The sequence below is a fragment of the Xenopus laevis genome, chromosome 3S (genome assembly GCF_017654675.1).
Source record: "Xenopus laevis strain J_2021 chromosome 3S, Xenopus_laevis_v10.1, whole genome shotgun sequence".
NCBI classification, from domain to species: domain Eukaryota; kingdom Metazoa; phylum Chordata; class Amphibia; order Anura; family Pipidae; genus Xenopus; species Xenopus laevis.
In genome coordinates, this window is record NC_054376.1 from 67,475,125 (window position 1) to 67,497,316 (window position 22,192).

At 36.3% G+C, this 22,192-nt stretch overlaps 2 protein-coding genes across 3 annotated transcripts in view; one reads left to right on the top strand and one right to left on the bottom strand.

Moving 5' to 3' along the window:
* itih2.S (inter-alpha-trypsin inhibitor heavy chain 2 S homeolog) overlaps positions 1 to 6,302 on the top strand; it is a 36,439-nt gene extending 30,137 nt beyond the window's left edge. Inside the window, 3 exon segments of the mRNA NM_001094861.1 lie at positions 238 to 410; positions 4,347 to 4,458; positions 5,830 to 6,302. Of these exon segments, the coding sequence (NP_001088330.1) occupies positions 238 to 410; positions 4,347 to 4,458; positions 5,830 to 5,977 (433 nt within the window). The 3' untranslated portion in view covers positions 5,978 to 6,302.
* Positions 6,303 to 7,921: 1,619 nt separating this feature from the next.
* kin.S (Kin17 DNA and RNA binding protein S homeolog) lies at positions 7,922 to 22,167 on the bottom strand. 2 transcript variants are annotated; one of them, NM_001094010.1, is given in 14 exon segments: positions 7,922 to 8,216; positions 9,008 to 9,108; positions 9,360 to 9,459; positions 10,120 to 10,188; positions 10,412 to 10,462; positions 11,014 to 11,134; positions 12,097 to 12,148; positions 13,851 to 13,899; positions 15,288 to 15,469; positions 16,086 to 16,208; positions 18,597 to 18,640; positions 19,713 to 19,807; positions 21,921 to 22,073; positions 22,108 to 22,167. In NM_001094010.1, coding segments are annotated over 13 exon segments (1,164 nt in total). In that variant the 5' UTR covers positions 22,035 to 22,073; positions 22,108 to 22,167; the 3' UTR covers positions 7,922 to 8,153.
* Positions 22,168 to 22,192: the final 25 nt, after the last annotated feature.

Here is a 22,192-nt window from a genome sequence, read left to right on the forward strand (position 1 = left end):
AAAAGTTCATATTGGATAATTGTTTTTGACAGACGTTTTCGAAAGCATGTGACTTTTACAATCAGTATTAGGGCTCTGTGTATTATGTAGTGATTTTTAAGTCAATAAGGCAGAATTACAAGTATTTAACAGGTCAGAAATCTTCTTACTAATGGGAGAAATCAGAGACAGATTGTTTTTTTTAATGTAGGAAATGCTGCTATTGCTAATGGATTTTACTCATTATAAATGTTTAAGGTTCCTTGTATCAGTGAAGAAGAACAGCAACGTCACCATTACAGTTAATGAAAATATAAGGCTTTTAGTGATTCTTCATCAGGCCTGGAAGAAGCATCCGGTTAATGTAGATTTTCTTGGACTCTACATACCAAATGAAACCAAGTTGTCGGCTACCACTCATGGGTTAATTGGTATGTGCTACTTATTGATTCCTGTAAATCCAAGTTGCGCCAGAGGGACTTGCCCCGCCTTCAAAGGCACCCACAACATAATATTATATATATATATATATCTATACAAGTTAGGGACCGCCATTCGGGGTTTACCTTGACGTGGTATGGTGGCTTATCAATTTTATGATCATAACTTTGTAACAAAATAACCCCTGTTTTGGGTACATATGCAATAGCATTTATTATACTTATATATACTTTAAAGCCTTTAGAGTGCTCCCACAACCCCCCTGTTTTGATATTGTATATATATATATATATATATATATAGATATATAGATATATATATATATAGATATATATATATATATATATATATATATATATATATTTATATCCAAGATGTATGTCCCAAGGCTCAATAATAATTAAAAAATTAAAATTGTATTTCAGTTCACATTAAAAAGGTACATAGTGACCCCGCATGGCCCTCCTTATGCAGAAAATATAAAGGGATTAACCCAGCTTCCTTTACATCTCACTATTTTATACCTATACAGGGTCCTAGTGCCATTTCCTTTATTATTATCAGTCATATCAAATGTAATACTCGTAACATCATATCTCAATAATTAAATAATATAAGACATAGTGTATTCTTTGTTTAAACATGTTACAGTCTATAGGAAATAGTTACATATCTAAAAAGTTTTGCACTGAAAAATACAGTTATAGATACATAATAAAAGCCGTCACTAATCCATCAAGCCTCATCTATGCGTTGTAGAATAAACCGAATTCAATAGAACAAAGCAAACCCCATTCCTATTGTGTTTAAGGGGGAGATTTATCAAATTGAAAAAACTTTGAAATTAGAATTCAAACAGACCAACCGAAATTAAGTCTAAGTTTTTTTTGGGTTAAATAGATCCATTTTCGATCGAATTGGTCCATAATTGGCCGAATTCAAATCGAAGGAATATCGAATTCGATCGAATTCGATTCAAAGTTTTTCCCAAAAAAAACCTGTTTTTCAAAGTCCACCAATTGACACCAAATGGGTTCAAGAAGGTCCCCCATAGGCTAAAACAGCAATTCGCCAGGTTTTAGATGGCAAATGGTCGAAGTTGAATTTTTAAAGAGACAGTATATGATACATTTCGATATTCGATTTTTTTTTTCAAATTCGAATCAAATTTGGTCTATTCCCTAATCGAAGTACACAGAAAATTTCCCTGTACCTGATCATTTAAAGTTCTTAGAGACTTTCATATGCTTACAGGTAACACATTTGTGACTACCACATTTATAGTTGCCTATTGATGTGAGTGGTCCAAAATCCCTTTTCTGCTTCTCCTTTTTAAACAGACTAGGCGATAGCATGTCTTTTAGGGTATGCCCCTTTCAGGAATAACATTAATCCATATGCTCAATACCTTAAAAAAGTGCTCATTACCATAGAGAATGGTTAGGAACTTCTTGATAATTCTAAAAATCTCAAAAAAATTGTTTGCTGTATCTGATGGTAAAAAACACCTTTTCAGACCAATCTTTACTTTTCTCCCTATTTTTTGTGTAAGTGGATCTTTTCTATCACTCCTTTTCACTCTCTGAAATGCCTTTTGTATAGTTTTTTCCTTATACCCTCTCTCTTAAAACCTCCTCTGCATATCCCGTGCCTGCCACCCAAAGTCACTACCTATATTGTATACATATTGTGCATTATACTAGATAATGTATGAGGATATTAGATGTCACCTCGGAGTTCCATGACCTGTATAAAAGCACTCGGCCTTTGGCTTTGTCCCTTTATATGGAACTCCTTTAAAAATAGGTGGCACATTATTCACTATATACAGGTATACGACCTGTTATCCAAAATGCTCAGGCTTTCCAGATAACAGATCTTTCCATAATTTGAATCTCCATAACTTAAGTCTACTAGAAAATCATGTAAACATATAAACCCAGTAGGCTGGTTCTGAGTATTTATTATATCTCAGTTTGGATAGTGTACAAGGTACTGTTTTAAATAATACAGAGAAAAAGGAAGTCATTTTTAAAAATTTCAATTATTTTGATAAAATGTCTATAGGAGATGGCTGGAGTTCTCCGTATAACAGGTTTCAGAATAACGAATGCCATAAATATATCCTATTCAGAAAATAGTAACTCATTTTTATTGGAAAAACTTGCTGATTTAGAAATGTAATTACAAAGTCCAGAAACAAACAACTCCACAAAGAAGCATATAATAAAGAGCCCTTGTTTACTAAGCTTAGGACCTATCCATGGTGCTAGTAGGATCCACCCATTCCTTACAAATGCATGTTTGGAGCAAATAGACCAGCACCTTTGGATGTAAACCACAGTGTAGAGTGCAAAGTTTAATAAAAAATGGCACTAATATATCAGGGACATGTCATCGACCTATATGTACCTGCTCTATTAAAATTGACCTAAGTGCAGATAAAGTTCTCTATGAAATGCTCTCGCTGACAAATTAGCCAGCGTTCGGCTGCTGAGACGGAACTTTGCATTTTAGTGAATTAGCGTTTTGGATGTGAATTAACGCCTGACGAAGTGGCGCAGAGTGTTCACAGTGTTCGAAGATTCACCCTTTAGTAAATTTTCCCCACTTGGTCACTCTGATGGCTCAACAAGTTTCCTGGAACATGTCCAGTGCATTTAATTTACTGTTTTTATTATGCACTGTGAACTCATTCCATGAACAAGAATATTGGAAAAGGAACAATTAATGCTGAATAATCACAAACTGCTCATTCTTGACAGAGAGGCCCTTAATTACTTTTGGCAATACATTATGTTCCTCTGATACATGTGCTTGTACATATTATTTGTACTTGTGGCCTGGGTCTCTTGATCACTGCATTGATATGCCTGCAGGCAGCGCCAGAACTGGGGTGTGGCAGAAGGGGCAGCTTCAACTTTTTGGTTATTAATCTAGGAGCTCTTTCTTTACAACTGATTCCATTGCATTGAATACTTAAAGTGATACTGACACCTAGGGGCCCATTTACTTAGCTCGAGTGAAGGAATAGAGGAAAAAAAACTTTGAATTTCGAATGTTTTTTTTGGCTACTTCGACCATCGAATGGGCTACTTCGACTACAACTTCGAATCGAACGATTCGAAGTAAAAATCCTTCGACTATTCGATAGTCGAAGTACTGTCTCTTTAAAAAAAAACTTCAACCCCCTAGTTCACCACCTAAAAGATCCCAAAGTCAACGTTAGCCTATGGGGAAGGTCCCCATAGGCTTGGCTATCTTTTTTTGGTCGAACAAAAATCATTCGATCGATGGATTAAGATCCTTCATCAGTGCTAAATCCTTCGACTTCGATATTCGAAGTATTTAACTTCGACAGTCGAATATCGAGGGTTAATTAACCCTCGATATTCGACCTTAAGTAAATTTGCCCCTAAAAAACTACTTTATAAAATATGAATGTACATTAAAAGTTCCCTATAGGTCATGCTGATCATGCTCATCTTTTTTGTGATGTTTTATAGTCTGGCAGCATTTATTTGATATGTCCCAGATAATGATTAGTAAATAAAAGTTAATTTTTTATGATCAGTAAAACTGTAGGAACCATTTTACATTTTTCAGGGGACCAGGTAAAAAAATGTTGTAAAATCTGGGAAAATTTAAAATCTGGTAAAATATATGTATAATATATATGACAGGCCACAAAAAATGCAAACTGAGGGGAAAACTTAAAATCAGGGGGTATAAAATTGAGGTTACACTGTATATCTGATCCTAAGAGGAAACAGAAAAGAAACTGCGATATTGTACCTTTACTCTATATTGGTGTAATTCAGATGTCTAGGAAAAAGGATCCTAGAATATTTGACTCTCTCTTTATATATAAATACAAGTGTGTTTGATTTGTCTATTTATGTGTATCTCTATCCCGCTGCTTTCAGGCCAGTTTAGAAATGAACCTGAAGTCAGTGTTTATGATGTGAGAGCAGGGACTGACCCAGAGAAACCCATTGCTACAATGAACATAAATGGAGAAAAATTTTCGGTAACAAGGTGGGTATGACACATATCTTATCACAAGGATTTTAGTTTCAACCTTTGGCATGTCCCTTTATGTTCATACCATTACTAGTGACAAGTTCTGATACGAGTTTTTTATATTTATATTACATTTCATCTATTTATGTCCCAAAACCAGCTGATGTAGACAATTCATGAAATTGTGATTAAAAGGAATTGTACAGTGTAAAAATAAAAACTGTGTAAATAGATAGGCTGTGCAAAATAAAAAATATTTCTAATATAGGAAGTTAGCCAAAAATTTACTTTACAAGGGCTGGAGTGACTGGATGTGTAACATAATAGCCAGAACACTACTTCCTGCTTTTCAGCTCTCTTGTTTACCATTGATTGGTTACCAGGCAGTAACCAATCAGAAAATTAAGGGTGGCCACATGGGTCATATCTTTTTCTTTTGAATCTGAGCTGCATGCTCAGGATAAATTGCAAATTCAATGAACAGTAATGTCCCATGTGGCCCCCCTTCGGGTCACTGACAAACTCGGAGTTAGAGAACTGAAAAGCAGGAAGTAGTGTTCAGGCTATTATGTTAGACATCCAGTCACAGGAAGTTATATTCTGTTCTGTTAAGACATCAGTTCACTCCAGCCTTTATAGATTACATTATGGCTAACTAAATACATTATTTTTTTTTTTATTTTGCACAGCCTGTTTACTCTGTTTTTTATTTTTGAAAACACTGAACTGTTCCTTTAAAAAAAAATTCTTATTGATAAATACCAAGGGGGTTATTTATTAAAGTCTGAATGCCAAAAATTCGAAAAAAAAAATTCTTTTTACTGTAAAATCTGAATTTTAAGTGAGAAAATAACCAAAAATTTTTTGTGATTTATTATATCCAGAGGCTGCAAAAAGACCCATTTCAAATCATGATCTGCTCTGAGTTTCAGCAAAAAAACTGAAGAAATCAGGGGTTTCGAGCAATTTCATGAAAGAATTTGAGCGTGTCAGGCATAAAACCCAAAAGATTCGGATTTTTATTTTTCACAGTTTTCCCCCGAACCGTTGTTTTTTCAATGATAAATAAGGTCAAATCGTGAATTCTAGTTTGGCTGGACTTTTTTTTTTTTTTAACTTTTGATAAATAACCCCTTGGTTGTACAGAAGAACAGTGGTTATTAGCCTACAAGTTACAATCATGAATTTATGGTTAAAATATACATACTGTAATTTAAGTTTTTTAGTATTAGCAGCTAAAATATGACAGTTTTTTTTTTCTTTCTAAATCATATACTGAGCAGTTCCAAACTTTGAAATAAAACATGGGAGAGATTATCAGTTCTAGAATATCAGTTGAGCCTATTTGAAGCAAAACTGCATCTAACGTTGAACTAATTCTTTCAGAGGGACACAGAAGGAGTATCAGACACATCCTGGGCTGTCAACTAGTGTTACCTGCTGGTTTGTGCACAACAATGGAAAAGGCTTCATTGATGGACATTACAAGGATTACATCGTCCCGCAAATCTACAGCTTCTTTAAACGACATTGAAAAACGTGACATAACTTGAAAAAAAAAGTGTGTTGCATTTTGGCAAATATTTTCTTTTTTACTACGATGAGAAATAGTAATACAATACATGTTCGACTTAATAGATGGGCTAAATATTCCTCAAGGAAATTTCCATGTTTCACACCAACATACAATAAACATTAGCACTCCCCATACGGTATATCTGTTAGACAAATATACAAATCACCCATAGCCCACTTTTCAAAAGGAAGTGGTTTAACCAGCCCATAACAACGTATACTTAATGCAATTATTGTCTCTTTCCAATCACTAGTAATAAATAGACTAAGGTTAATATTTAAAACAGTCTCTTGTATTCTGTGCTCTCTAACTGAAAATCAGTTTAAGTATAAACCGTGTGTCTGTCTTTTGCTCTTCTATATAAAATCCATATTTTATGGCAGATTTTTTTTTAGATGGGCTTCTTGGCAAAAAGAATGTTTAAATTAGACAGATTCTTCAAACTATTCTTCCTCTAGTTGCTTTACTTTTTATGCAAAAAGGGAAAACGATTCAGTAAAATTCAATAAGGAACTTTATTAGAACGAAAAACATTATTTGGTTCAGCTTTTGGTCAGGACCCCCTTAGTTTGCAGTATGGATATATATAATATATTTTATTGACCATATTACAAAGAAAATGTAGGGTTGTGTGTGCTCTAATTGACCTATAAGCTAGGCTTCCATAATATTCTAAAAGAGCAAATAGGCATTCTTACAGAACTGAACTTCAGACTGCACTCTAAGGGGCACATTTACAAAGGGTCGAATTTCAAAGTGGTAAAACTTCGAAATTGGACCATCGAATTGTAGAAAATGAGTGAATTTAGCCGTTTTCGATCAAATTCAAACCGAATTTTGGTCTATTTGATGGTCGAAGTACCCGAAAATTACTTTGAATTTCAAAGTTTTTGAATTTGAAAATTCATGTCGAATTCACTTCGACCCTTAGTAAATGTCTACGAGACCAACTAGATAGGCCCAGCCTGTAGTTTGGCAACCATTGCTCTAAGCCAGGGGTCCCCAACTTTTTTTAACCCGTGAGCCACATTCAACTTTCAAGAGTTGGGCAGCTGCACAAGCATGACAAGTTTGTGGGTGGCGCCAAATAAGGGCTGCGATTGGCCATTTGGTAGCCCCTATGTGAACTATCAGCCTACAGGAGGCTCGGTTTGTCAGTACACCTGCTTTTAATGCAACCAAAACTGGTCTCCAAGCAAGAAATTCAAAAATAAGCACCTGCTTTGTGGCCAATGGGAGCAATAACCAAGGGGTTGTTGAACATATTGCTCACGAGTCACTGGTTGGGGACCACTGCTCTAAGCTAAGATAAAAATGCAGCTGAAGACCTAGAAGATGGTTGGTGTCAAATGTTTTGGCACCCAATATGAAAGACAATCATAAAATATGGCATCACAAAAAGTTATTAGTCATTTTTTGAAACAGCTAATATTCTTTTTATTCTTTCTTTAAGAATTTTTCTTCCACCCTTTCCTTCTTCTAGTTCACATATCTTATGCAGTCTTGCACACAATGCTTGTTTGAGATCTTGCCCCAGATTTTCAATAATATACAAAGCACAACACATCCATATTTAACAAGCTAGACTCAATGTGGAAAGTGCAAAAAAATGGTTGAATTGTCTATTTTTTGCACTCTGGCAGGACACAGGATTCTCCTTGAGTGCTACCTAGCATGTTCATTATTGAAACACACAGGCTAGGAAGCACCAGCGGCTGCAATGTGCAGGAGCACCTTTCTATGATGTTAAGAACAGGACTGCCATTCTGCAGACAGTGCTGTGCTTGAAACTTTGTGAGCAGTTGCAAAGGTGAAGGAATTAAACTCTTAAGGTGTAGTGATACTTATTTCAAGTCAGCAGTGTGAACTAAAACAATAATTAGGAAGAGCAAAACGTTTCGATTTGTATTTTAAAAACATTTATTTAATGTTCCAAAAAGGTAAACAACCGAGAATCATGTTAGAGCAAAATATTGAAATCTGGAATAATGAAATATTTAGCATTAACATGAAGTGTGCAGCCCAACCATTCTGCCATTTATGGTCTTAAGTACATAAAATATTTATTGAAACTCTGACACAGTAGAGTATTGTATCTTTCCAGCAGACACAGATCTGGTAATAGTTAATACATCTAGGCAACTTTGGATATGTCTTCATATGGGATGCCCTCCACTTTCCGTCCTTTTAATGGTCCCTGTCAAGAGACATTTGGTCAGTAGAGTGAAAAAAATCACACACAGACAAGAACTTGTTAAACAATGTTAATGACAATGTTAAACAGGAATTTTCAACCCGTACTTCTCTCAAGTTGTGTTTAAAATGCAACTCAAAAGCAGGCCCCACAAAATTAAATACATAGTCAAATTTAAAGAACAATTACCACCCTCTAGTAAAAAGTTGTTTTGAATGATCACACAAATATAGAAAATAGGTCCAAAAACATCCCAGACCTGGTATATGATGTAGCAAAACACATCTTTTGGTCATATTTATATGATTAAGACAAATTTTGTGATCATTTAAATAACCATCCCCGCATTTAATAGTATACCCTTTGATAGCCTTTTCTTATTTGTACAGTAAAGACAGACAGAGGTTTAAATGTCGCATCTTTATATTGCTTATGAAGTCTACAGATATGTTAACTTTGCCTTGGATAAGCTTCCTTCTAATTTAATAATTGATTCTGTCATGAACAGGTCATGAAACTCCATCCAAATCAAAAAAAGTGCCAATATCTTTTCCAGGAGTAAAACTACTCTACATTATATTTTATCTTACAGACACATGTAAAGACTTTTTACTAAATAACCTATTCCTTTAATTCCACCATAGAGTCTAGTATCCACAAGCTACACATATGGTCGACCAATGAATTAGGTTCCCTTATTAGTATCCTTCACCATTTATCAAGTAACAAAGTTCTGTTGCATTGTTCTGATAATGACAATATCAGACATATTCCCTCCCAAACTATATACTCACTGAGTCGATTTCTATTGTAGCAGAAAATCTCTTCTCAATGATGCCATCTAGGATTCCAAAATGTCCTTTGTAACCACCATTTAAAACAAGAACTCTCTTTCCTGGAAAAAGAACATTTTAGGTTGTATTAACTTTTTAAAATGTTGCATTATTGCTGTAACCTATATATGCTGTAACCATTGAGGTTCTCCCTTTGGCTGTTTTAATCAGGTGTTATTGTATATGTATTTAAATACTTCAATACCGTGCAGACTCTTACTATTCTTTATCCCATTTTTACAGTTGGTAAGTTTAATAACATTTTCCTAGCTGATCTTGTTATAGTTATTTTCAGGGTAAGCAAACTCTTTACCTGGTGCTGGGATAACTGTCTCTAAATGGCTCTGATCCAGCTTTAATTTATCTCCAGAATCAACAAGTTTCACAATTGCTGTGTATCTGTCAATCACTTCCTATATGAACAAATAATTCATTAGCTTTAGTTGTAGAACACATTTAGTAAACAAACATGTATCATGTTCATTGATGACTTAAGAAATACACATTTTTTAAAATAGGTTTTTGATTAGCAAAACTGTCATTTGAAAACCATAACATATATGCAATAGGAGCAAGGAGTGTATGAGACCCAGCCATAATGGTATTATAGGAATGAACATGGGATCACTTGGGGAATCCATAATTTCTAATTTGTTTTTACAAGCCCTATTCAGTTAATAATATTTTGTTGTTAAGATTCCATAACGTATGTCAAACCTCGACAGTGAAAAAAAAATCTGAATATTGCTACTTTATCGACCGAATACCGCAACTTTTCCGTGGTCGCAGGAAATCAGGATATCTTTGGGGCATCTCCCATTGACTTCTACAGGAACTCGGCAGGTTTGAGTTGGAGTTCTTTTTTATCTGGACTCTTAATGCCCTCTAGGTTTAATAAATCCTAAAAATTTACGTTTTTTTTTTCCACAAAAATATTTTGTTTTTCCAAAGGTCAATGAGAAAAAATTGGACTTTAACAAATAACCGCCTTACGGTCTGTATCATGTAAAAAAGTTATATGCAGTGGATAGTTTTTTAAATGCAATTATTTATAAACAGGAAAAATACATTACCTTTACTACAGCTTTTTTCTTGTAATATTTTTCTCCCAATCTTTTTGTAACAATTTTTACAACAATATCCTTTAAATAAAAAAGAAAATCCAGCTGTTAAATATACATAGGCTATTTAATATTCCAACATTATAAACATATAGTAAAAAAAGATGACTGGCTGACTAAAGAATGACAACTATAATGTTGTGAAAGTAAATTTAAAGGCTGGAACAAGCATTTGGCCAGCTGCGAGCATATTCCATTTCCTAAAATCGTGTAAATAATTATAATTTAGCAAAGGATAACTCACTGGCTGTAACCAATAATCTGTGCGCTCAGTCTTCTTCTTTTGTTCCTCCATCTACAAAACAAACTAACTTCAGTACACTCTTGCAGGTTCTCTCATTTGCATTGCATCATGAGTTGTATGAAAGAGGACCTGTCACCGTAAAAAATAATTCCACATCCTCTTTAATAATCTTAGTCAAGCAAAATAAACACACTTAATATTATTTCTTTAAGTCTTAAAAATTCACAATCACATCAAGCAGGCAGGAGCTGTTTTGTGGAAACTTTGTTATTAAGGCAAGTTTTAGCTCATGCCACTCATGTACCAGAATGGGGGCACCTGAATGGTGAGAAAGGAAAATTATGGAAGGGGTATATAATGGCATAAAAGCAGGGCAGGGAATATCAATTTATTATATATGATAGATATATATATATATATATATATATACATACATACACACACATACACACACAACAAGTATAGAAAACAGAGAAAAAAAGAGAGAAATTGGGTTTCATGTTTAATTTGAAATGGACTTTTATTAAACAGACTTTAATGTTAAGAAATCATTTAATCCAATAAGGTTTTATTCACTGCATTGTCAATACTGAACCCCTTACCTCCATAATCTCATCAAGAGCCGATTTCTTCTTCTTTTCCTTTGCTTGACCCTGAGAGGTGTCTTTTCGTTTTACTGAGCCCATAACAGCAGCAGACTTAAGTGCGTTGGATGCATGAGAACTAGAAAATAGGCATAACACTTAAATTTAATCTATAAAGACTGAAGTGACTGGATGTGTAAAATAATAGCCAGAACACTACTTCCAGCTTTGCAGTTTTATTGGTTTCCACTGATTGGTTACCAGGAAATGGTTACCAGGAAATAACCAATCAGTGACTTGAAAGGGTCATATCTGTTGCTTTTGAATCTGAGCTGCATGTTGAGGATCAATTGCAAACTCACTGAACAGTTATGTACCATGTGCCCCCCCCTTAATGTCGCTGACTAACTCAGAGTTAGAGAGCTGAAAACTATTATTAAGCCTCTCCCCTACAGCACTGAGACCATACAGTACCTCCTCTGATGAATTGGCCAATGGTGTAAAACGCGTCAGGAGGGAGTGGCTGACATGAGGTATGCAGACAGAGGAAGGACCGGCCATGTGGTATGATATGATGCAATGCCTTTATATTGATATTCACATGTTTTGATATTATTTGCTGTGGTGATTTTTCCCTAATAAATGTCTACAGTGAGTTACTCTGCATCTTTTATATTGATTATGTGCAAAATGATTTTTAGACCATTGCACAGTGCTCACTTGTAGACGGCATAAATCCTAAATTTTAAGTACATCTCAGCTTCAAAGAAGCGCACACTCCACAGACCAGAGCACGCGCTCCTTTGAAGGTGTCAGTCATTCGAACTCTCCTCTTTCTGCGGGTTCAAGGCACTGCAACCGGTCCACCAAAAAAGGAAGTGAGTGACCCTGCTTTATATGAAGCTGCATCAATTTTTCCAAGCAAACGGTACGGGCATTGGGCACCCGAACCACTAGTTGATATTTGGTGAGCGTTGTTTGTGGAACCCAAAAATAGTGGGTGTTTGGATATGAATGCCTCTTTATGTGTATTTACATTATTTTTTTATAAGCCTTATGAGCACCCAGATTTTTTTTTATTGAACATACAGTATATCTCACCTTGATGCAGTGGTTCCTGAAGTACCTGCTCCTTTGTTTAAATTAAATGCAACTAAAGACAAAAGAAAAACACATATGAAATGGGTTTTCAGCATGCAGGCTATAAATCACTACATGTAAACACATTTAAATAAAAGTAATTTAAAAAAATGATCTATATATATTTTTCCCCATACAATAAGAGTTGTTTAGATTTGCTCACAAATCTACATTAAGGGGCACATTTAACATGTCCAGATAAAGTTACAGATTGTTACCACTCAAGTTTAACAATAAAGGGCAAATTTATCCTTTCAGTCGAGTGAGAAAAATAGAAGAATTCCTAATCTAGGTCTGGTAAAATGTAGTGAGAATTTACAGTTCAACATTCCTGAGCTCAGGGCTGTTGCTGGGGTGTATCACCATCTAGAACAGAAAGTTTTTTTGACTACCGAAGCAGCCAAACACATTCTGTGGGCTATGGCAATCACTGCAAACATAGTGCATGTATTTCAACACTGATTCACTGAATCATGTAGATCAGGGATGATTCCTTGGAGATCACTTGCATATGAGCAGTGTCAGACTGGGATGCCAGGAGCCCACCAGAAAATGTTAGTCCAGGGGCCCATTCTCTAAACTATTTCTCCTCTTCCTCACCTCACTCAACCTCTATTTTTCAAGTCTCTTTTCTTTCTATTATTTATTATTCTTTATTTATTTATTTATCCATTCTGTTCCCATACAGAAGTAGGTAATGACCATGAAACAGGCCAAATGGTTAGAAGCAGGAGTTTTCCTGGTATCCCGGTGGGCCAGTCCGACACTGCATATGAGGCGAGGTTAAAGTGGATTTGTTGTACCTTGTATATACTCTCTCTTTTTTAATTATTAAAAAGCTGTCTTTATAATAGACAGTGGATGGGCTGGCTTTTATAGTAGATTAAGCTTTAAATTTATAATATCAAGAAGGGAATAGCGGGAATGCCAAGAGGCCTGATTTCATAAATGTCTCGGTTCTTTGCAGGATTGCTATCCAAGGACATTCACAATGCATTTTCTTTGCTTTTACTTAGCTCCTCCTGGTGTCAGAATGCTGAATCTATTCATAAATATGATTGGATAAGAGTAAATAAGAAAAAACAAACAAACCCAAATATTGGGGGCAGATGTATCAAGGGTCAAATTTCGAGGGGTTAAATCCCTCGAAATTCAACTGGGGAATAGAATCGAATAGGCAATTCAGGCGAATTTACGCGCCGGCGAATAGTCGAATGGGCGAATATTCGTCTGGCGAATAGTCGCACGATCGAATATTCGATCGAAGGATTTTCATTTGATCGAATGATCTATCAAATGCCTTTTTATTCAATCAAAAAATTAGAAAACAAGCCTATGGGACTTTCCCATAGGCTTTTAAAGCAATTCGGTAGGTTTTAGGTGGCGAAGTAGGCAGTCAAAGTATTTTTAAAAGAGACAGTACTTCGACTATCGAATGGGCGAATAGTCGCAGCGTTTTTGCGCTCGATCTATTCGAATCATTCTACTCAGGCGAATTTACGCCAATTCGATAGTCGAGGAGCACAAAAAAACTACTCGAAATTCAAGCTTTTATCCTTCTATTCCTTCACTCAAACTTAGTGAATGGGCCCCTTAGTGTCCTGTTAAATGTGACTTGAGATTGAGAATTTCTGCCTGACAGCAGCAGAAAACTTTAGGGAGGGATGCTAGTTAATATGTCCACATATCCTCATGGTTTGAAAAGAAAAACCTACCTTTCTCTTCCTCATTCTGTCTGCTCAATTCAGTGAAGGTAGGGGTGTTCTGCAAGTTCAAACAGGCAGAATTATAGAAATCAAGTGGTGCATAAAGCCCACATTGAAAAGATCATAAAAAACTGAACATCAAATATTTTCAATAATTAACATATGAAGGGGGATCTCACTGACTGCATACCAACAACTGAAAAAATAAAAGCATATAGTGAGATCCCCAAGCAATCAAAACAAAAAAAAAATATTTAATTTAAATAGTTAAAATACAATATCATTTATAACAACATAGGGAAGAGGTCTAATGTGTTTCGTGCCTACTGGGGCACTAACTCATAGGCTACTGGGCACACCACCTACACATAGCTTGTATAGGGGTTATGACCATTGGGGGTACACTCACATCTACCAATCAAAAGACTGTTAGGTTTGATGTAACGGTCTTTTGATTGGTAGATGTGAGTTGAGTTCTCTCTACAGTCTTTTGTTTTTTAACAGGCATAACTACCCAAAATAAGTGACCATCTAGTCCTTTAAATAGACTTTGGGTTAAACCAACAAAAACAGGGTTTTTTGGTCACCATCTAGACTACAGAGAGATTTGAGGACCATTTTAATCAAAGATGGCATTGTTACGATTGAAAAATTTAAGAGATTTGCTACAAAATAAATATTGGTAATGTTATGCAAAAAGCCTCATGGGACACCTATACCTTCTGGGGTCTGCTTCCTCTGTAGTTACACCCCTGCTAAGAAGATTTCTCTGAACAGAAAATCGGTTTCCTCTCTTTGTGCTGCATATAAAGTTTAATTCAAGAGAGAATGTTTGTTACATGGCTCCCTGCAGTTCTGTGCAGTAGGGATGCACTGAATCCACAATTTTAGGATTCAGCAGAATCTTGAATCCTTCACTAAATATTCTGCTGAATACCAAACCAAATTCAAATCCTAATTTGCATATGCAATTTAGGGAAACAAGGGGCAAAAGGCCAAATCCCAAACTGAATCCTGGATTTGGTGCATTCCTACTGTGCAGGCTAATTAATTAAATGTGTCCATTTAGGTACTTTTAAGTTGCTCACTGGCTTCAAAAGCTCTGTTGTTAGCTCCCTGATAGATTGATAAAAAACAACTCTTTCTTTCCCCTATGCCAGCCCCCCACTCCCCCTGCAATCAGCATCGGCCGTTTTATAACTTTTAAAGCTCCGTTCTCGATTTCACAAAGCTGCTTTCCTTCTGCAACTCCTCCCTCTCTCCCAGAAAGGCATGTGGAAATAAAGGTAGACTTTGGAAATGCGAGTTTCTTACTAGCCGCACATTCGTTTGTATACGAGCACAGACGCATGAGCTGTGACCGGAACCTTGGCGTTTGTTTGATTTTGAGATAATGAACGTAACAGATAAAATCCAAAAGAATAATTTATCAGGATTTTGACATACCTGTTCAACTCCTTCCAAGCCCTTTTTAACTTGATCCTCAATAAATTTAGCAGTTCTCTCTTCATCATCCAAATCTTGTTTTTTCTTTTTTTCCTGTTCCTGCTGTTTGCGGATTGTTTCTGGATCTCTGTCTATGTACTGAATGTACCAGCCTTTTGGAGTCTCATCTACTTTACAGTACCCTAAGTACAAAACCATCAGAATAGAAAGAATTAAGGCTGAGAAAGACAAATAGTCACGTAGCAGTGATTACTTACCTTCCTAAATGTATTTTTAGTACACATAAAAACTTTTGATCCTCAAGTGTCATCTATAATGCTTGCTATCTCGTAGTGTCAGATTGCTGTTAGTGATGAGAGATTGTGCAGTCCTCAACCAATTTTCAAACCTGCCTCATAGACATCTGGCTGATAGATATCTGCCTATACAAAGTCAAATAAGCTGCCAACATGCTTGGTCAGGACCAAATCAGCATACTGAATCTGCCCGTATGTGGCCGGATTTACTGATACAATCTGTAGGGGCAGAGTTGGTATATAAAATCTAACTGTGTATTTAATGACAATACATTACAAAATAGTTTTATTTCCTAGTATCTAGGAAGGCTAGATGTTGCACAACATAAAAATGACTTACTTTGCTCTAAAAGTCACATGCTACACCTCATAAAGCCATGTGTGTTTATTTTAAGACTTACAAATCCTACATATTAAATTATGTAAAATTACAAATATGTCAAATGCCATGCATTAAATGAAAATGATAAACACAATTTATAAAAATGTATCTGAAGCTTACCTTCTCGACCAAGCCATTTGGTGAAGTCTGTCAGTGTTTCCCACTGGGTGGCATTCATGTGAACATGCTCCCTATGGCCGATATATTCATTGTATACAATATTATTATGTACTCTCTTGGTTCCTAGAAGATTAAAAATAATCAAATTGTTATACGTCATGTATTTATTGATCCAATAACATTTCAGCGCGTTAAAAATAGTAAGTGAATCCTTGGGATTATCGTATAATTTGAAGGTAAAGTCAGGTGTTTTTAGTCAATGGGAAGACAATCAGGTGTGAGTGAGACCATGTTTAATTTAAAGGAAAAGTTCAGTATAAAAATAACTTAGTTAATAGATAGGCTGTGTAAAATAAAAAAAAATTGCAATACAGGTATGAAAAAGGTTATCCAGAATGGTCAGGACCTGGGGTTTCCAGATAACGGATCTTTCCATACTTTAAACATTAAATAAATCTAATAGGCTGGTTTTTCTTTCAGTAAGGGTTATTTATATCTTGGTTTTCATCAAGTACAAGAAACTGTTTTATTATTACAGAGAAAAGGGAAGTTCTTTCTAAAGATTTGGATTATTTTGATAACATGGAGTTTACGGGAGACGGCTTTTCCGTAATTCGAAACTTTCTAGATAACAGGTTTCTGGATAAACGATCCTATACCTGTATAGTTAGTTAACTGAAAATGCTGTAAAGGCTGTGGTGACCGGATGTCTAACATTGGTTACCAGGCAGCAACCAATCAGTGACTTGAGGGAGGGGGGCTGTTTGCTTTCTGAATCTGAGCTGCATACTAAGGATTGCAAACTCACTGAACAGTTATGTCCCATGTGGCCCCCCAAATATAATAATTTGTGTTTCATTTGTTTAACTAGATTTTATCCTACTTTTAGGACTTGTTTGAAGATAAGACTATGTTTTAGGTCACATCCATATTAAAATATAGAAAATTGTAAAGGGTTCACAAACTTTTAAGCACACACACGGGATATGCACATCATGCAATGCAGTATATACACATCATGAAACTCTGAAAGGATATCCAATGGCTCATTTACAAGTGTTCAGTGGAATCGTGGTCATGGAAAGTACTAGCTGCATGAAAAATAATACCCATTAAAGGTACTTGCACCTAAAGCTCCCTGTGAAGCAGCATAGCTGTGCTCAGCATCCTCTTTTGAATTGTGTGCAGTTCGCCTATTGACACACAGGAACCCTGGTGCTACTGCTCCCCTTGAAGGTAAACAAACTGATTCTACAGAAAACAAGCAGTTCCCCAATATCTGTTAGCGAAGTAAGCAAACTAATTGCCACAACAATACTGTATCCGCAAGTAAGCCAACTCTATGCACAATAATAATTACACAATTGCAACAAATAAGGGTGAAATGTATCTAGATACATTTCCCCATATTGTTACCAGCAAACCAGTTCAGATACCGATTGTTACAAAATACAGTTCCCCAATATACCTTAGACAACCCACCCGTACCTTGTTCCATTCCACTCCCTGTGCTTTTTTTTTTGGGAGGAGGGAGGTTGGTCTACGCAGGGTAGGGGTTTTTTTCTAGTACGGGTTTGTTTCTCTTTTAAAGGGGGTGTTCACCTTCAAACACTTTTTTCAGTTCGGTTGGTTTCAGATAGTTTGCCAGAAATAAAGCATTTTTCCAATTGCTTTCTATTTTCTATTTGTAATTAAGAGTACAAGTGGAGCTCACCAAATCTCTTTGTCGGATTTTCCCACTGGGTATCCTGTGCGTGATTTCCCAATTAGGTCAATCTGTAGAAATATGTAGAGGTGGGGGACAAATCCAAGGCAGCAACTGGACTGCAAAACTTATTTGTTGGGGATAGAGGTACACAATATGTTTCGGGCAGCGCCCTTTTCTATTTGTGACCGTTCTAATATTGATGTGTAATTTTTCACCTTCTAAAGCAGCTCTGGGGGGGGGGGGGTCATAGACGTTTTAACTGTTCTAAATTGATACATGCAATTGCTACATTTGTTATCTTTGTCCCTGCTGAGCAGAATTCCTGAGCTTTCTGAGTGTATCATCTAAATGTAGCAAATTGTAACAGTTCAGATGCTCCTGGAACACTGAGCTGCCAGACTGAAACACCAGAGACAGGAACATTAAACTTAAATTATGGGAAAATGGTAAAAAATAAAAGATGGCAAGCAATTGAAAAAAAAGTCTTTGTTTATGGAGAACAATCTACTGGAAAACAACTGAACTGAAAAAAGGGTTTGGAAGGTGAACAACCCCTTTAAGGTGGATGGGGAACTGGTGTCTCTAAGCAGAACTATAATGGTTCTCTTTCAATCCGTGTGTCAAGTATATTTTTTTGTTTCTGATAGTGTTTATGCACCCTATCTAAATAAGTCCAGTTAAATAAGCTTATACTAAAAAGGGGGGTTTCCTTATTTAGCTTTTTTTTTTTTTTACTTATGCCTAAGAATAAAAAACAAAAAAATTCAAATCATCTAAAAAAGGATAGTGTGTTATTTACTCACCAAAGCGACGTTTTAGCAATTCTAAAAATTCTGTTCGAAACTCACTGCAGGAAACAAAGCATAGAAACGTATGAATGACAATATAATGAAAACAAGTTTTGTGGCACTAAAGTGGATCATAAAAAATGACAATTCTTTATCTACAGCATTATAAGACCCAATTTATAAAATGATTACAACAGGAAAGTCTATATTATGTTGGATCATTCCAGCATGTAAAGAATTTCACCAGAATATATTTTCATGAACTATGCTTTCTATAATTAATTTTTTAAAAATGTATTACAAATGCTTCCATTATCCCCAATTTGCTTCCCATTTACCTGCTGTGAACCCAATATCATTGCCCAAAAAAATGCATGTGACAGTAGCAAGTGCCAAACATTGTATTTACCACAACCTAGGTTGTGCTCCCTAGTAGTGACCTTCGGGTCGGGCGGGTTCAAGCCGACCTCGCAGCTCCGGTTGCAGGTCTGGGTTGAGCTCTTCTTTCTGCTCTCCACCTTGCACTGCAGGTCTGCCAGCTTCTGACTTCCTTTTTTTTTTATATATATAAAGACGTGCGCTTTATCGCCCTGCAGGTCGGCGCGGGTCTTTAAAAGGAACACAGAAGATGCGGGCGCGCAAGGGTTCCCAGAGCACAAGTCACAAGACTTGAGGGCATCTGGGAAACCGACAATATGTCTAGCCCCATGTCAAATTTCAAAATGAAATATTAAAAAAAGGTTTGCTCTTTAAAAAAAAAAAAAAAAAAAAAAAAGATTTAAGTGCAGAAATCTGCTGGAACAGCACTAAAAAAAACTTTTTTCTGTGAACGTATCCATTTAAATTGTAAGCTCCACTGGGGCAGGGGATGATGTGAATAATGAACAATCTTAGTAAAATATATGTAAATAACTTAGAGCTAGAAAATTAGATGGATAATAAAAACTAAAGTTGGAAGGGCTACAATATCCCTTTGTTGGGTCCTGTGTTATACTTTAAACGCATAATTACAATATTAGCAGAGCTATTTCAATGAAACCAAAAGCCTGAAAGCACAACGGCACATACTGTATTCACCACAAATATAGAAAATGCAACCGACAATATTTCCTAAAACATTTTCATACTCACTCTGAAAAAGAATCCATAATCTGCTGAGGATTTTCAGAAGCAAGGAGCAGTTGTCTTTGGTGCGACTCAGACATGCAGTGGCATTTAAAGCCATTCTTAAAGAAAAAGAAAGATAATTATGTAGTAAAATGTATAGCACTGGTAGCAAAGTAATGGGCATGTGGGAGGCTGGCTGGAGATGCCTGTCCCCACCCCTGCTCTTCACTAATACAAAACGGACTAATGCAGTGAAGGGAGCTGTGGCATAGTGAAGGGAGAATTGCAGGTCTCTGGCCTACAAAAAACCGATGCAAACTGCATAAAAATGGCCAACTGCAGCCTTTTTTGGCACTTTTTGTGCTGAGCCTGGGTACACAAATGAGAAATGAGCCCCAATATCTGGGAAGTGGGAATTATCCCTTCTTTATTGTGGGTACATACAGTTTTAACAATAATGTTTAGATTAGGGGTCTGCAGCCTTTTTAACCATGAGCCACATTCAAATGTAAAAAGAGTTGGGGAGTGTTACAAGAATGAAAATAAGGTTCTGGGGTGCCAAATAAGGGCTGTGATTAGGATGTGGACAAGCAGCCTACTGGAGGATACTTTGGCAGTAAACTTTTATGCAAACTTGCCTTCAAGCCTGGAATTCAGGCCATTGTGAGCAACATGCAAGGGGTGATGTGTAACATGTTGCTCATGAGCCACTGGTTGGGCTTCACTGGCTTAGAAGAAATGCCATAATAAAACTATTGAATAGGCATAAAACTAAAGCACACCCACCCACCCTAGACTATTGCAATTGGCTTCATGACGGGTCATGTATAGGTGAGTATGAGCACATTTCAGTGATATAAGTGGACTTTGTTTAAAGAAACAGTTCAGTGTAAAAATAAAAACTGGGTAAATCAATAGTATGTGCAAAATAAAAAAACGTTTCCAATATAATTAGTTAGCCAAAAATATATAGTGAATAAAGTACCTCCTCTTGTAAATTGTAAGGATATTATAAGTTAACGAGGAGTTTGATGACCATATAACAACACGAGGCCGAAGGCCAAGTGTTTTTATACAGGTCATGAAACTCCGAGGTAACTTCTAATATCCTCATATTTTGCAACTGGGGGTACTTTATTTTAATACACAAATTTCAGGGAGTCATGTGACAGAAATGACATCAGAACTCACCGTTTATAAGGATATAATTTACAAGATATTCATGGCTTTTGTGTATTATAATACACAAAAGCCATGAATATCTTGTAAATTATATCCTTATAAACGGTGAGTTCTGATGTCATCAGTTATAAACAGTGAGTTTATATATATATATATATATATATATATATATATATATATATATATATATATATATATATATAGATACTCCATAAAGGCTGGAGTGAACAGATGTCTAATATAATAGCCAGAACACTACTTCCTGCTTTTCAGCTGTCTAACTCTGAGTTAAGATGGCCATAGACGCAAAGATCCCATAGTACGAATCGAGGATTCGTACGATTTTCGGACCGTGTGTGTGGAGAGTCCCGTCATTTTTTGTCCGGTGGAGATCGGTCATTTGGTCAATCGGACAGGTTAGAAAATTTCTGTCGGCTGCGGGTAATATCTCTGCATGTATTGCCGATCGTAGGATTTTCAGTGGGAGACTGTCACTAGCTTTGTTGGACATAACTTTCATACGATTGCTGTCAGGGGCAGAACATTGGCTGATCTTTATTTGATCTGAATGGTAAGACTTTGATCTGAATGGTAAGTGGCAGATCAGGAGATGGGGAAGTCCGATCGTACAATCTGATCTTTGCATCTATGGCCAGCTTTAGTCTGAGTTAGTCAGCGACTTGAAGGGGGCCCTCATGGGACATAACTGTTCAGTGAGTTTGATCCTCAGCATTCAGTTCAGATATAAAAGCAACAGATATGACCATGTGCCACCCCCCCCAAGTCACTGATTGGTTACTGCCTGGTGCATATTGCCAATCTGTTAGCCCACACTTAGCTAGATTTTAAATGTTTGTTTACATTATAGCACAACATTGGAGCACAACATTGGAGCAAAATTTGGAGCACAATATTGTAGCATAATTTGTAGCACAACATTGTAGCATAATTTGTAGCACAATTTGTAGCACAATTTGTATCAGCTGCAGATTACGCTATACTGTGTGTGCCGTATAAACCAGACTTCCATGTTGTTAGTGCTGAACTCACCTCGTCCCGGCACTGTTTCTGGCACATCTGGCAGTACCATCGCAGTTTCTGGAGTCCCTTCGATTTAATACGATTACCGATTGCCTTTGGAGAAAGAAAGTCCGCTTTCCCCATGGCTACTGTGAGTCCGTTTCAATCCGTCGGATTTACCCCCCACACACACACACACACACACACACACACACACACACACAACGTCTCTTCTCCCAAAAGCACTAAACGACCCAGATCACGGAGGGAGGAGCGAAACATTCAGGAGACCAACTACGAGG

Bases quoted from the DNA above. Each gene is read 5' to 3' on its own strand.
- kin.S (XM_041587654.1), bottom strand. From the start codon at position 22,034: ATGGGGAAAGCGGACTTTCTTTCTCCAAAGGCAATCGGTAATCGTATT. The intron at 16,209-18,596 runs GTGAGTAAATAA...TTAATCTTCTAG, and splicing joins ATTGCTAAAACGTCGCTTTG to GAACCAAGAGAGTACATAAT. The intron at 11,135-12,096 runs GTGAGATATACT...CCTATTTTCTAG, and splicing joins TCAGGAACCACTGCATCAAG to TTCTCATGCATCCAACGCAC.